Genomic DNA, 16,729 nt, shown 5'->3' with positions numbered 1-16,729 from the left:
TTCCAAGGCACCATTCAATCATTTGTAGTCAAGTTTAATCCCAAAATGAAATGCATAATGAAATATACCAATGCTGTACTTTCTTGTGTTTATTTTCTAATTATGAGATATTTACAAGTGTGAACAAATCACTGACAGTTAAAACAGTTATTACAGTAATCTGAAAAATTTTGCTTAATAACTTACCTTTGTATTTTGATTCTCTAAGGAAGAAAGAACCAACAGAACTGCTTGATTTGTTTAAAAAAAAATGCTTCATTTTTGCAAGACTGGGTAATAAAAGATGATGCTGGGAATTCAGTGTTTTGTGTTCATGAATGGCAAAAGTAAATAATTGGTGACAATATGCCTCGTTAGGCACATTGAAGGTGATGCTCACTCATTCATATGGAAACAGAACAAAAAAACAGAACAGAACTGATATTTCCTTATTTGTATTTTATTCTCTAAGATAAACAACAGTGTACTTGGAATAACTGCAGCTGGCTCAAATGCCAGTGCTTCCAATCAGTCCACACTGGGTAAAGTTTCAGAACGGCAATTTTAAAATTGCAGCTGTGTTTAATCAGACCGTCCAGGATATCAGGGAACAAGGACAATAAAGATACAAGTTTCCAACTCTGGATGAAACTTGAGATGTGCTTTCAGAGGCAGTTGTTATTTTCAGGAAGAGATGGCAAAGGACTCACAGCGTACAATAAATAATCTGCTGTCACATTCGGTTACATCAAGACATATTTTTTGATAATAATCAGCTTCGACTCGTCTAAACTTTCCAAGTCGGCCTCACTGCTAATGCTGCTCTGAGCCCGACTGTCTTACATGGACTCAAACTCATCAATGCGCTGCTTCGTGTTGCCCTGGCGAATCTGACGCAGGGTCTTGTATTTGTCACGGCCGGCCCTCACGTTCTCAGCGTGGATCAGGTCATTGGGGGTCTTCTTGCTCTCGTCAACAGCTCTGGCCAGCTCGGTGCTCAGGAACTGAAAGAGAACAGAGGAGAATAGAATACTCCTGCCTCAGTGTGGGAGACTATTCAGCAACTTCACTGCTGTCTACCATACTCCCCCAGTTCCATCGGAAAAAAAGAACCCAGTATTGACATCATTTATTCAGGCTATTTTTCGTTCGGTCTGGTCTAAAACACGATATGTTGTTCAGACAGTGGACGAGATCTGCAACAATTACGATGTACCATGAGTGCAACAATGTTTAATTAAGTAAAGTGCACTTAGTTCTGGCGAAGCACAATGTGAAAGAGCAATTACCTGTATAAAAGCAAATAGGAGAGAACAAACCAGACTATCTCAAAAAAACATCAAATTTGCTTTACAGAGTACTAACCAAGTGACACAAAACAGGAAAGGAAGAACTAGCTGAGAGGGCAAAATGTTAAACGAAAGCTTGTAAAGCAGATAAAATGTCTCCTTTTAAACATATTCAACATAATTTCTTCTAATTACTGAGGATGAAGGTTTTGTTCAGTTGTATTTATGTATGCTAAGATAAATGCTGAATGCTGACACTCATCAGGGTTTAGCTATATCAACAAACGGTGCCTTTCTAAAAGTATCAAAACCTTGAACGTTTCCAAATTTATTCATGCTACAACTACAAACTTGAATGTACTTCATTAGGATTCTATGTGAATAATTGAACAATAAGAGCATAACTGTGAAGTGGAAGGGAAACTGTACATGTTTTTAAATTCTTTTAGCAAATAAAAATCTGACAAGCCTTGAATGCATTGTTCAGTCAATACTTTGTACAACCTCCTTTTACTGTAATTACAGCTGCAGATGTATCTTTGCCAACTCTACACATCTAGAGGCTGATCTATTTTCTCATTTTCTAAATTTCTCAATCTCAGTCATTTTAATGGTAATCTTTGGAAAACATGAACTTTCAAGTATTTTCGTCCAGGACAGCCCTGCGTTTCGCTCTGTCCATCTTTCTATCAAGTCTGATGGCTCTCCTGTCACTGCTGAAGAAAGCAGTCCCACAGCATGATGCTGCCACCATTTTTGGTGTGGTTGCTGTGTTCAGGAGGGTGTGCAGTGGTAGTTCTCCTTCACACATTGTGTTTTACTTGTACGTTCAAAGGGCAGATTTATAGAAAACATAATTAATAGTTTTCCTCTGAACAAATCCTACCTGAACCGTGGATCTCTGCAGCTCCTGGCTGCTTCTCTGATTAATGTTCTTCTTACTCCCCCTGTCAGTTCAGGGAGACATCTATGTCTTTCCATTGTAGTTGATGGATTGAGCAGTGCTGTGTGAGATGTTCAAAGCTTGGGATATTGTTTTATAAGTGAACCCTACCTTAAACCGCACCACAACTTTCTGTGCTGTGTTTCTTGATTTTCATGATGGTGTCTGTTTTCTAATGTTCTCAAACCTCTGGGACCATCACCAAGCAGCTAGATTTATCTTAAAGTCTTGAGACTGATTATTATTTTAGGGGAACTGAAAAGGGGGCTGAGTCCAGCTGCACCCACAATACTTTTAAGATTTGTTTTGGTAAAAACTGTTCAGAACCATATATCCTTGTCTTGTACTTCATAATTATTCACTACTTTGTGCTGGCCTATCACATAAAATCGAGGGGTATGAATACTTTTGTTAGTCAATGGACAATTATTAGGTAAACTGCTCTTAGATCGCGTTTATTAAAAGAAAGGCTTTAATCCATGTGTTAAGTAAGTAAGTGTTAAGTACCAGAGATGGGGACTCGAATTTGGGACTTCTGATTTAACTTAGACTTGCACTCAAAAGACTTCAGACTCGACTTGGACTCGGGATTTGAGACTTGTGAACAATTTTTAATTTTTTTATAATTTTTGTGTTTTGTGTGACAATATCTGCTCTCTCTGATTGCCTGCCTACTGTGTGTTATAATTTTCCTTATAAGTAGCGGTAACATGAAGCTACGTGACCAAATGCGGGCGCATGTACAAACCATCACAATCATGATGTTGCCGGTGAGCACACCTGTTTGTTTCTGTCCCACTGTTCGTAATAAATTTTGGCTACAAAAACTTCACATAAGGAGCAAAAAAAAAAAAAAAGAGCAGCAAACTGTAGCATCTGAGGCAGAAAAATACAGGACACTGGGTCCACCCCATTTAATTTAATTTGCCACGCGAAAAGGTTGGTCACTGACTATTAAAGGTTGATGCTAGCATCTATGCTACATACAAGCTTAGTACCACGGCGGTGCAAACATTAGTTCATTACTAGTTGTTACTGTGGGGTTTTTTAAGTTAGAATTATCAATGTCCATTTAAATTCTGTTTTAAGTTTCATTTTATACCTATAGATTTGGTTTTTATTTTATTTATTTAGTTGGAAAAAGGCAGGATTTAGATTTTTCTTTTTTCACCCCCCTCATTTTTCTTTTATAATAAAAGATAGTTGATGTTCCCTGCTAAAACAAAATAATACTGTATCCTCAAACATGTCAGTTTTGTAAGATAAAAAATTTTTGGAGAAAAATACAGCCAACAAATTTCTTTGTGAAACATTTGTGTGTTTGCGTTTTTTAAATTGTATTTTTTTATTTACCAATTTAAGCTAATGATTGTACCTTAGATATCACAATGCAACTTTCTATGTAAACCATACAGCAGAAGTATCATGACAGACCATTACAACTATAAAGTGATTGGCATTTTGACTGCTGTGTCACTCAAATACTTGAGACTTGACTTGGACTTGAGATCAAAGACTTGAGACTTTACTTGGACTTGCAAAAAATGACTTGTGAACATCTCTGTTAAGTACTTCTGCAGACTTCTCAGCTTGCCAATAAAACTAAAGCTATCTAGAAAAAGTTGGATTTTCCTCATAATACACCCTTGCTTGGGTTCACTATTTAATTCGCTGTTACAAAAACTGCTCATTCTCCTTCAGCAACATTTATATATACAGGTCCTTCTCAAAATATTAGCATATTGTGATAAAGTTCATTATTTTCCATAATGTCATGATGAAAATTTAACATTCATATATGTTAGATTCATTGCACACTAACTGAAATATTTCAGGTCTTTTATTGTCTTAATACGGATGATTTTGGCATACAGCTCATGAAAACCCAAAATTCCTATCTCACAAAATTAGCATATTTCATCCGACCAATAAAAGAAAAGTGTTTTTAATACAAAAAACATCAACCTTCAAATAATCATGTACAGTTATGCACTCAATACTTGGTCGGGAATCCTTTTGCAGAAATGACTGCTTCAATGGAGGCAATCAGCCTGTGGCACTGCTGAGGTCTTATGGAGGCCCAGGATGCTTCGATAGCGGCCTTTAGCTCATCCAGAGTGTTGGGTCTTGAGTCTCTCAACGTTCTCTTCACAATATCCCACAGATTCTCTATGGGGTTCAGGTCAGGAGAGTTGGCAGGCCAATTGAGCCCGGTGATACCATGGTCAGTAAACCATTTACCAGTGGTTTTGGTACTGTGAGCAGGTGCCAGGTCGTGCTGAAAAATGAAATCTTCATCTCCATAAAGCTTTTCAGCAGATGGAAGCATGAAGTGCTCCAAAATCTCCTGATAGCTAGCTGCATTGACCCTGCCCTTGATAAAACACAGTGGACCAACACCAGCAGCTGACACGGTACCCCAGACCATCACTGACTGTGGGTACTTGACACTGGACTTCTGGCATTTTGGCATTTCCTTCTCCCCAGTCTTCCTCCAGACTCTGGCACCTTGATTTCCGAATGACATGCAGAATTTGCTTTCATCCGAAAAAAGTACTTTGGACCACTGAGCAACAGTCCAGTACTGCTTCTCTGTAGCCCAGGTCAGGCGCTTCTGCCGCTGTTTCTGGTTCAAAAGTGGCTTGACCTGGGGAATGCGGCACCTGTAGCCCATTTCCTGCACACGCCTGTGCACGGTGGCTCTGGATGTTTCTACTCCAGACTCAGTCCACTGCTTCCGCAGGTCCCCCAAGGTCTGGAATTGGCCCTTCTCCACAATCTTCCTCAGGGTCTGGTCACCTCTTCTCGTTGTGCAGCGTTTTCTGCCACACTTTTTCCTTCCCACAGACTTCCCACTGAGGTGCCTTGATACAGCACTCTGGGAACAGCCTATTTGTTCAGAAATTTCTTTCTGTGTCTTACCCTCTTGCTTGAGGGTGTCAATAGTGGCCTTCTGGACAGCAGTCAGGTCGGCAGTCTTACCCATGATTGGGGTTTTGAGTGATGAACCAGGCTGGGAGTTTTAAAGACCTCAGGAATCGTTTGCAGGTGTTTAGAGTTAACTCGTTGATTCAGATGATTAGGTTCATAGCTCGTTTAGAGAACCTTTTAATGATATGCTAATTTTGTGAGATAGGAATTTTGGGTTTTCATGAGCTGTATGCCAAAATCATCCGTATTAAGACAATAAAAGACCTGAAATATTTCAGTTAGTGTGCAATGAATCTAAAATATATGAATGTTAAATTTTCATCATGACATTATGGAAAATAATGAACTTTATCACAATATGCTAATATTTTGAGAAGGACCTGTATGTATAGTCATATACATATTCTCAGATTCATAATCCCAACAAGAATAATTAATTTCAGGTTGGACTAGTCTAAATATAACAGTTTTCACACTTGCTTCAAATAAATATGGTCCTAATGCCAAGAAGCACCGAACATAAATGTTTTGGTCTTTTCACAAATAGAATACAGGTTTCATACGTTTCAAAATCAGTTTAGAAGAATCTCTGCTCAGTGTTAAAATATCCAACTTAGGTTAGTCCAGTCTAAGCATTTTAAATTGTGTTTAAAATGATCAGATTCCTTAAAAACAAATAATAATAAAAAATACTGTCTTAATGATTAATCAGAATCTTTGACTCAGATGCTACCTTGAGCTGCAGTAGTCAGCTTTGGTGTTTGGACTGTGACTACACCTTGGATATTACCAGGGACTCCCAACCCACATTGACCGGGCATGTTTCTAAGTAACAGAAAACTTTCTCCGGCCGCATATGAAAATTTATTCCATGAAGTGCTTGTGACCAAACACCCCACAAACCAACTCAATGGATTGCCGTCATTTTCCAAGCCATTTTCCAAGCCATTTTGCCCAAATTAAAAGCTGCCTCTGCCTGAAAACCTCTGCCTCATCTCACCTTAAGGTTCTTCTGCAGCCTCTGGTTCTTCTGGGCCTCCGTTACCCTCTCCTCCTCACTGCGATCTCGGACCATGCCAGGGGAGGTCAGCTCGGCGCTCGCCTCAGCGCTGTTCTCATCGGCCTCGTCGTGCTCATGCATGTGGGGTTGGATGGAATTCTGGATTTGGACACCCATTAGTTTAGTCTTCAGCTCGTCTTTGGTTCGGTCCAAATCAGCTTCTACCATCATGGCCTGTCAACACACAGTAAGGTGCTGTGGTTGGATCCTAAAATGATTTACAGGTAGCCTGCAGACCTGCTCCAAACAATGGAACTTGTTACAGTTGAATTGATTTATAGGAAAGATAGCATTCCTATGCTAACACATATGCAACTTTATTTCATTTTCACAGTTTCTTTTAAATCTCTAGTTATGATGATTTTGCATCACAGTCACTTTATTTTAATAATAAACTGCAACAGTTTTGTAAAGAAATAACTTAGTGTATTTTTCCTCATTTGCACACGGATTTGCATTGCATACACTTTACATAGTCCCTTAGAGAAATTTCCATCAACCATTTAATAGTTCCCAAGATTCAACAATAGCATTTGGCTGCTACTGATGTGTCAATTAAAATAATATCTGTTTTTGGCTCATAATCAGCTTTTACCCAGCACAGACCTGCTGTCACACATCCCTCTGTCATTCTCTATCCCTCTCATGCCTTCTCTAATTTTCTCTCACCCTTTTCTGCCATCGCTGCGTTTCCTCGTCCTTTTTCTTCTTGGCTTCTTCCAGCTGGGAGATCTTAGTGGTAAGCTCAGCCAGCTCAGTGGCCTGCACAAACCATGCACACAAATGGAAAAAGAGTTAAGAGTGCTTCTGATCTAAGGTCAATGTGCTCTGTTGGTGCATGTAAAGAGTGTGCAGGAGAGAATGAATAAGCGTGCGTGTGTGCGTGTCTCAGTGCTTGCACAAGTAATATATTTCCAGGCATTGTGATATTTTTAACTTTAAATTTTAATTTATTTTGCATAACTGAAATCTTTTATTTCTGACTTTGGGGCGTTGATCTATAAATCTTGAATTATGGGGATGTTTTTTCAGATTTATTAGCCCCTAAGGGCTTTACTCCGTATAATTAAAGATGAATCATAACAAATCTGCATGGTGCATGAATACCAGGCCTTCCTGACTCTTGATCTGGGTCTCAGAATGGTGCAGCAGGGCCGCTTTAGCCTCCACCGCAGCTCTGCGGTCGTTGTCCAGACGCTCTGCCTCCTCCTGAGCGATTGTTCTCTCCTTCTCCAGCTCGAGGGCTCTACGAGTCTGCTCCTCCAGCTCTACACCAACATCCCCACATGTGCAGGTCACACACTGCACCCGATATGGGCATATACATGGTACATCTTTAAGTCCTAAGATCAAGCTTGCTTAAATGTGTTAATCTGCTTTTTTAATGTTCTTTAACAGAAAACAACCCTACAAAGCTGAGGGTAACAAAGATTTGTATTCAGAAAGTTGTCAGACCATCTTGAGCTCTCTTTGTCTGCTCTTCAATCTGTCTCAATCTTTCCATCAATTCCATGGTCTCGCGGGCAATCTTCTCTGTTTCCTTCTCAGCGTTTTCTCGCTTTTTTTTCTCACTCTCGAGCAGAGCCCTGACAAGGAGAATTGTGCATAAATACACATTAGAAAAACTTCATCTCCTGACAGTTTCTTTTCATCCTTAAAGTAGAGAGAACACAGTGTAAACTTTAAAAAAAAATCAAATAACAAAACCCTCTATTATTTAAGCCTCCTCTACCTCTCCATTTGCCTCTTGTTCTTCTCCTCTCTGGCCTGGGCCTTCATCTGCTGCACCTCGATGGTGTCGGGTTTGCGTCTGCGCATGTACAGGTCATGATTTCCCATGCACAATGCCAGGATGCGTTTGTTGATGCGGAGACGAGGTACATAGAAAACAAAGTCCTGGATCAAAGGAATCAGCAAATGCTTTTAGGCATAATGACATGCCAACATTTTCTTTTTACAATAAAGCAATGGGTCCAAATCTAAAACGATTTTTGTTTTTGAAGATTTGTTTCTTTTTTTTTTTCCTCCCAGTCTTTTGGATGATTCCCTAAATCTGGGCATGGAGTCAAAAGATGGGCTGAAGGGGCTGAGCTCATGTCTGTAGATGAGATCAAGTAGCAGCTGCTGTAGAAACTCTACTTGCTGTAATTTGTGCTTTTGGAAATTGATCATTTCACCAGTATCAAATGGGTTCTGTCACACCTCCTGTTTACAGACACTGAAAGAAATACAAATCTGCATTTCAACTAGATTTGAAGGAAAAACTTCAAATCTAGTTGTGGAAGAAACTTTTTTAAGAGGAATGATCCTAAAGAAAGACCATTTATTTAACTCAGAAGAGTCTATAAATTGGGATATGAAGACGAATATGCGGTCAGTCCACATTTTGCTACATTAAAACTACAAGCTTCATGTTAATGCAGAGATGTTATGTGATAGAGCAACACAGAGCAGTGCATGAGCTTCTTCTTCTTCTCATGGCTGTTAGGTACATGTCCGAACCTTCTTCTCTAAATCTATCTCCTAAATGCCGATCATTGGCTGTTCCTCTGACCTGCTCATTTCTAACTCTGTCTATCCTGGTCACTCCCATTATAATCTCAGCATCTTCAACTCTGTCACTTCCAGCTCAGTCTCCTGTCTGGTCTCACTACTCTCCTATAGACTTGTTAAAAAATTTCCAAAACCATATATCACTTTCCATCCACAATTACGTTTGTTGATCTATTACAATGAATCTTAATGAAATATGATTGAGTTTGTGTTTTTTTAATTTAAGATACCAATTCTTTTCAAATTACAGAAAAAAACTTTAAATAATGATTATCAATTATACTGCTGACATCAAATGTATTTATCATGTTTTTTACTTACAGGGGCTTTCTTGTCTATTGGCTTGATGACGAATTTCTTGTCATTAAATGAAATGTTTCGTATCTCACTCCAGGGAAAGCCAATCTTTGGGGTCATCCTGCAAAAACATTAGTAGGTTTTATAATCGTGGGAAGGTGTAAGTAGTTAACTTGTTCAGTAACAATGAAAGGCTGCAGTTGTTTTCGCAGACTCTCACAAATGAATCCATCTCTTATTTTGATAAACTGGGGGATCTGTGCCCATTTATTGTGCATCATTCTGTCCAGTCTGATCCAGCTGTGACCCACTTGTCTTTTTTGTCGTAGATGTTTAGCCCCAGGGCATCCACTCCCAGCCACAGCTCGGACCCTTTCTTGTTCTTGATGCTGAAATAGTTGACTCCATACATTTCCAGGTCCTGGGCTATTTTCAGATACTCCAACATTGCATCCTCCCTGCAGTGATTTACAGTTTAATGACATGCAGAAACATCGGTTTGCTAAAAGCCTATTAACACTTTTTGTACTGTGATCTCCCTACCTCAGCATTCCCTTGTGCTCTTCATGCCACACCTGGATTCTTTCCTCCCACTGATTCTTATTCAGCTTGTGCTGCTCGAAAACCCTAGTTTTATCCGTAAAGAGGACAAACCGATTAAAATTCAGGTGACTGGAAGTAGAATTAGGGTGAACTTTTTGGTTTATACTTATATGCACGGGATGCTCTACCTCTGTGGCAGCAACTTCTCTTTGGCGAGGTATCCCGGTACGTGATAATCTTTGCTGTAGTCTCCGTGTTTGACCTGCACTGCATACGATGCTAGGAGCACTGCGGTCTCAGGTGGACAATACATGTCATCGTTCAGGATGCTCTCTTTCACCTGAAACAAGGAGGAAAGACCAAGGCTCCTGAGAAAAAGTACAATACAGGCTGACAGATTCAGTGTCTACCACTGAGAAAACAATATATTTTTTCAGGTGTATACAGTGCCTCGCAAAGTATTCATACCCTTTGGACTGTTTTGTCACATTGCAACCACAAACTTTGGTGCATTTTCTGTTGGGATTTTATGTAATAGATCATTGGAAAGTACCACATTACTGTTTAATAAAAAGAAAGTAACACCTTTCTCAAATGACAAAACAAATCTGAAAAGTAAGGTGTGCTTTTCTATTCAGTCCCCTTTACTCTGTTATCCCTAAATGAAATGTAGTGCAACCAGTTGCCATTAGAAGTCACCCAAGTGGCAAATAGCATCAAAGGGGCCGATGGTAAATTTGAAGGAGCTGCAGAGATGCACAGCTCAGGTGGGAGAATATGTTGACAGGACATGTAATTAGTCATCCAACCCACAAATCTGGTGTTTTTGGAAGAGCAGCAGAAAAGAAAGCCATTGCTGACAGGAAGCCATTACTAGACCCATATAGAAAGCATAGCAAACATGACAGATGGTGCTCTGGTCAGATTAGACCAAAATATAACTTTTTGGCCTAAAACATGGTTGTGGCAGCATCATGCTATGGGTAAGGTTTTCTTCAGTAGGGTCAGGGAAGGTGGAAAGAGCTAAATACAGGTTAAATCTGGAAGAAAACTTGTTGTGGTTGGAAATGACCAACGTTTAGCGAACTTCCATCCAGGTCTACTATCATGTCCACCTCTGTAAACATAGTGGAGGCAGTATCATGTTGTTGGGATGCTTATTTTTAGCAGAGAAAGCTGTGGTTGTGGCAAAAGGTGGTTCTACCAAACACTTACCCATAGGGGTCACATCTAAATGCACATTTAACTTTTCAGATTTTTATTTGTAAACATTTTTGAAAATAATATCCCATTTTCCTTCCCCTTCACAATTATGCTGGTCTTTCACATAAAAATCCTATTAAAATACATTGAAGTTTGTAGTTGTAATGTGACAAAATGTGAAAAGGTTCAAGAGATGTGTGTACTTTTAAAAGGGAGTGTACATTTTCATCTGTGTTTTGTTTTTGTATGTTCTTCACTACAGGACACCCATGTGGGTTTAGAAGATCTGTGTGAGTCACAAGGAAAGCCCCACTGGTCATTAAGACAGGTTCTACATCTTGTTTGGATTAGTTTTCTTCATTTAATTTCTCTGTGCGCTACTACACATGCATAATAGAGCATCAGACTTGCTTCTGTTTCAACAAGAAGGATGCTAACAGTTGCAGAATGTGAATTCTTTCCATTAGAAAGAAGAAAAATATGGCATCATTCGACCTGCAGGAAGAAGAGGCGCTGTGTTGCCTCCTGGATCAGCTCCTCGGCCACGTCCTCTGGGTAAAACCTGGCCCTGAACTTAATCAAAAGGGGGTTGGTCTTCTTCGCATCTTGAGCCGTCACCTGGGATTGAAGCCCCAAAGTGGGGGAGTCCAAAAATAAATAGACACTAATTAGTCTCATTGGGGTGACACAACAAATAACAGAGGCATTTATACAAGGGTCATACAAAGTGGATATTTAGACATTCAACTCACTCTCTTGTTCATTTTGAGCCAGGTGGAGAAACCTTTGCTATCCTGATACTGAAGACCAAAGAACCATGTTTCCCTTAGCCCGATCGTCTTCACCACCTATGTAGATCATTAGATAGGATCAAGATCATGTTTTATTTCTGTCAGACTTCCTATCTGGTTATAACAAATCAGTCGTACCTGGTCAAAAAGCTGTTTGCCAGTTGTGCTTGGCAGGATGGCAAACTCCAGCTCCGCATCCATTGTTGTAACTCGGACATTGATCTGCCAGAGAAAACAGGAAAAACTCCCAGGTTTTCTCAAGTGTCAGTCATTGGGAAAAGTGTTGGATTGAAAGCAGAGCCACCACTGGGAGGACAGCGACACTTATTTTGCGATAACACTGCTTTGTTCTTTGCAACGGTGCTACATGTCTTGGCTTCTTTACAGGAAAAAATAACAAAAAGAGAGTTCCCTACATTTTTCTGTTCAACTAGGAGAATCCAATCACAAGAGGTTGTTGGGGACTACAATAAATCAAAACCATAGCACAATACAGTCTTAACTAAGAATGTGGGGTTCATTTTGGAGTAAACTTTGCTTGATTTGTTAAAACAATGTGAAAATGTCCAGACATACAACTCTGAAAACAATTAAGAAACCACTGCAAATGTTGTCTGCAAATCAGCACCTCTACATGTTTGACATCCATTAATGTGTCCATTAAATTTCTACACAAGCATCTCTGTGCTTTCATCCCTGCAATTTCCAAAGTGGTGGATTATTTATTGGGGACAGCAAAGCTATAAACCGGCAGAGGGCTAAAATGACTCCCCAGCCACGTTGACCACCAGGTCTTTTGAATGTCTCTCAGGAATCACTGGATGACATCAACACACATAGAAAATAGCAAATAGCATCAAGGGGGTTAAGTGCACAATAAGGTTCACAACAAGCCCTTTACCAGGCTGAGGTTTGCGAACAATCATTGGACAGGAGTGAGGCTATCTTCTCTATGTCAATTTCACCTCGATTTTCACCCAACACATGGCTGTCTAAAGGTTTGAAAGAAGGCCCATGAAGCCTACAAGCCATGGTCTCAGATCTGATGGAAAATGTAATGAAGGCTTGGTGATGCTTTTGTGGGACTCAATCATCATCAGGACATTCATCTTCGCATTGCACATGTTAATCACCGGTATACTGGCATACCAAAAGAAAGGTTGTTTTCTTCTGGTATGCCAGTGTTGCCCAACTCTGAGGATTATTTTTCAGCAGGAAAATGACTTGCCACATGCCAAGGTCCATCAACATGTAGATGAGGGATCAAGGGATCAATATACAGGTCCTTCTCAAAATATTAGCATATTGTGATAAAGTTCATTATTTTCCATAATGTCATGATGAAAATTTAACATTCATATATTTTAGATTCATTGCACACTAACTGAAATATTTCAGGTCTTTTATTGTCTTAATACGGATGATTTTGGCATACAGCTCATGAAAACCCAAAATTCCTATCTCACAAAATTAGCATATTTCATCCGACCAATAAAAGAAAAGTGTTTTTAATACAAAAAACATCAACCTTCAAATAATCATGTACAGTTATGCACTCAATACTTGGTCGGGAATCCTTTTGCAGAAATGACTGCTTCAATGCGGCGTGGCATGGAGGCAATCAGCCTGTGGCACTGCTGAGGTCTTATGGAGGCCCGGGATGCTTTGATAGCGGCCTTTAGCTCACCCAGAGTGTTGGGTCTTGAGTCTCTCAACGTTCTCTTCACAATATCCCACAGATTCTCTATGGGGTTCAGGTCAGGAGAGTTGGCAGGCCAATTGAGCACAGTGATACCATGGTCAGTAAACCATTTACCAGTGGTTTTGGCACTGTGAGCAGGTGCCAGGTCGTGCTGAAAAATGAAATCTTCATCTCCATAAAGCTTTTCAGCAGATGGAAGCATGAAGTGCTCCAAAATCTCCTGATAGCTAGCTGCATTGACCCTGTCCTTGATAAAACACAGTGGACCAACACCAGCAGCTGACACGGCACCCCAGACCATCACTGGCTGTGGGTACTTGACACTGAACTTCTGGCATTTTGGCATTTCCTTCTCCCCAGTCTTCCTCCAGACTCTGGCACCTTGATTTCCGAATGACATGCAGAATTTGCTTTCATCTGAAAAAAGTACTTTGGATCACTGAGCAACAGTCCAGTGCTGCTTCTCTGTAGCCCAGGTCAGGCGCTTCTGCCGCTGTTTCTGGTTCAAAAGTGGCTTGACCTGGGGAATGCGGCACCTGTAGCCCATTTCCTGCACACGCCTGTGCACGGTGGCTCTGGATGTTTCTACTCCAGACTCAGTCTACTGCTTCCGCAGGTCCCCCAAGGTCTGGAATTGGCCCTTCTCCACAATCTTCCTCAGGGTCTGGTCACCTCTTCTCGTTGTGCAGCGTTTTCTGCCACACTTTTTCCTTCCCACAGACTTCCCACTGAGGTGCCTTGATACAGCACTCTGGGAACAGCCTATTTGTTCAGAAATTTCTTTCTGTGTCTTACCCTCTTGCTTGAGGGTGTCAATAGTGGCCTTCTGGACTGCAGTCAGGTCGGCAGTCTTACCCATGATTGGGGTTTTGAGTGATGAACCAGGCTGGGAGTTTTAAAGGCCTCAGGAATCTTTTGCAGGTGTTTAGAGTTAACTCGTTGATTCAGATGATTAGGTTCATAGCTCGTTTAGAGACCCTTTTAATGATATGCTAATTTTGTGAGATAGGAATTTTGGGTTTTCATGAGCTGTATGCCAAAATCATCCGTATTAAGACAATAAAAGACCTGAAATATTTCAGTTAGTGTGCAATGAATCTAAAATATATGAATGTTACATTTTCATCATGACATTATGGAAAATAATGAACTTTATCACAATATGCTAATATTTTGAGAAGGACCTGTACTCACCACAGTATGATGCTGCCACCAACATGTTTTTATATGCAGTATTAGCTGTGCTTCACATACAGCATTTTGCATATAGGCCAAAAGATTGAGTTTAACCAGAGTACCTTATTCCACATGATTTTGTGCCTTTCATCACATGAAAAACTGCAAACAGGACTGATGGCTTTTATCTTGCTACTCTCGCATAAAGGCTAGATTTGTGGATAGAGTCAAGACTGGAAGAAAATGTCCTTTGACAATGTTCCCAACTCTAAGGACTGTTTTTTTTTTTTCAGCAGGACAACGGCATGCCACACAGCTTTCAAATAAGGTGTGGATGAAGATCAAAAGCCTGTCATTGCTTGCCAAATCCTAAGACCCGAACCAAAGTTACAGCTCTGGAATGTGATTAAAAGAAAGATTAAATAAATATAGCTCAGCTGCTTGAATATTTGTATTATGAGGGACATAAAATCAACCAGCAGCAATGTGAAAGCCTGCATACCAAGATCCATGAATCTTTGATTGAAAATGAGGGTTATTCATCCAAATATTAATTTCTGAACTCCTTATAATTATCTGTCAAAAAAAGACCTATTCTCTTTTTCCATAAAACTAAATGCTTAAATGTGAGTATTTGGAATTTAGAGGAAATGTTGAGAGCAGTTTATAAAATAAAAAGAAATATTCATTTTACCTAAAAAATACCCATGAACAGTAAAATTTAAGAGATAGGTCACCTTGCTGTTTGTGGTTTCTTAAGTTTTTCGCCAGTTATATTTACAGGAAATTTCACGGCTAGATCCAGAAAGCAAAAGAAACAGGGTAAGAGGTAAACCTGTAAAATGGTTCAATATAAACCTGTCTGCAGTGAGAGAGCCTTCAGTTGGTCCCCATTATAAGAAACATTATCTTGCTTAAAACACAATTTCCCCTAAATATTTATGAAAATAATAACTGTGCTCGCTACCCTTTTCTTGATAATGGACTAAATTCAGCAACGCAACCATCGTAAATCAGAAAAGATCAGTTAATAGGCATTTAGCTAATTTATTGCATTTAGTTAATTTATTTAGCTAAATGCCATACTGAAAAAAATCGATGTGTGCTCAGTTAAAGCTATCACAATGATATAGCTTTAACTGAGCACACATTTCACAAACTGTCATTTACATGATTAGATAGGAATGAAACATAACTAAAATATGGATATAAAACAATATTTACTTACAGTGGACATTTGTGCTGTTTTTTTTTTTATCAGCAACTAAAATCCTTGTTCAGAGACGCGTTTGTCAAAGCCTTTTCTCTGCAGAGTCATATGAAAGTGCTTGCAATACCTATAAGGATTACAGTGAGTGAGAATAAGCCATTGTATTGTTCCTAAGTGCTGCTTGTTTAGTTAATCCATCTGCAGCTCTGGCCCAGAAATTTTAAAGAGGCAGTCTTTGCCTCTTTAAACACCTTTCTTCTAAATTATCATAAGATATGATTTTTGATACTCATGTGACAGTTTTTGGTCAGGATAGAAGTAAAAGACAATTTATTGACACGAACTTGGTGACGAAAAGGCTGCACATAATAAATTACATGTATGTAGCAAGAGACAGAAGAAAGCCGTCCATTTTCTATACCTGGCCATTAAGAGCTTTAAAAGCAAATAAAAAGGATTTTAAAGTGAATCCTAAAATGTACAGTGTAAAGAGGCTAAAATAGGGGAAATATGATCACATTTTCTTTTACCTGTTAAGAGACATGGAGCAGCATTCTGTACCATTTGGAGCTGGGAAATGCACGAATCACTGACACCCTTATAGAGTGCTTTACAGTAATCTAGCCAAGTGGTTATGGCATGGATTACTGTTTCAAAATGCTGATTAGAAAGGATAGGTTTTACTTTTGCTAGTTCCCTCAAGTGGAAAAAACTGGATTTTACAAAAGCTCTAATATGGGTTTCCAACTTAAGTCCAGCATCCATTTTAACCACTAAATTTGTAATAATAGGGCTGACATACTGGGCCAAGGAGCCAACATCAGTCAGGGAGTCTTCACTGGAACTACCAAAAATCACCACCTCTGTCTTTTCTTCATTACGTTTTAAGACATTTAGGGCCATTCAGGCTTTCAAGTCTTCCAAGCATAAAAACAGAGACTGAAGAGAGGTGGAGTCAGTTAAATCTGTGTGTTATCTGCATAACAATGAAAAGAAATCCTATATTTCTTAAAAATAGAGCCAAGAGGGAGGTGGTACAACATGATACAACA

The 16,729-nt window shown here is 39.5% G+C and overlaps 1 protein-coding gene across 3 annotated transcripts; it reads right to left on the bottom strand.

Annotated features, from left to right (window-relative positions):
• Positions 1-418: 418 nt before the first annotated feature.
• Positions 419-15,807, bottom strand: LOC124860285 (moesin-like). 3 transcript variants are annotated; one of them, XM_047353463.1, is made up of 14 exons: positions 15,696-15,807; positions 11,728-11,811; positions 11,551-11,646; positions 11,294-11,416; positions 9,784-9,935; positions 9,596-9,679; positions 9,364-9,510; positions 9,077-9,173; positions 7,935-8,098; positions 7,658-7,788; positions 7,310-7,470; positions 6,872-6,964; positions 6,143-6,376; positions 419-983 (listed from the first exon to the last, which is right to left on the bottom strand). In XM_047353463.1, the coding sequence occupies exons 1-14, from the start codon at positions 15,702-15,704 to the stop codon at positions 819-821; spliced, it is 1,740 nt and encodes a 579-aa protein (XP_047209419.1). In that variant the 5' UTR covers positions 15,705-15,807; the 3' UTR covers positions 419-818. The 3 variants fall into 3 exon arrangements, with proteins under 3 accessions (XP_047209419.1, XP_047209420.1, XP_047209421.1); XM_047353464.1 differs by having other exon boundaries at positions 6,143-6,301; XM_047353465.1 differs by lacking the exons at positions 9,784-9,935; positions 11,294-11,416; positions 11,551-11,646; positions 15,696-15,807 and having other exon boundaries at positions 11,728-11,786.
• Positions 15,808-16,729: the final 922 nt, after the last annotated feature.

This window comes from Girardinichthys multiradiatus, chromosome 23 (assembly GCF_021462225.1).
Source record: "Girardinichthys multiradiatus isolate DD_20200921_A chromosome 23, DD_fGirMul_XY1, whole genome shotgun sequence".
In the NCBI taxonomy this organism is placed as follows: Eukaryota; Metazoa; Chordata; class Actinopteri; order Cyprinodontiformes; family Goodeidae; genus Girardinichthys; species Girardinichthys multiradiatus.
This window is presented reverse-complemented; position numbering and strand designations above follow the sequence as displayed.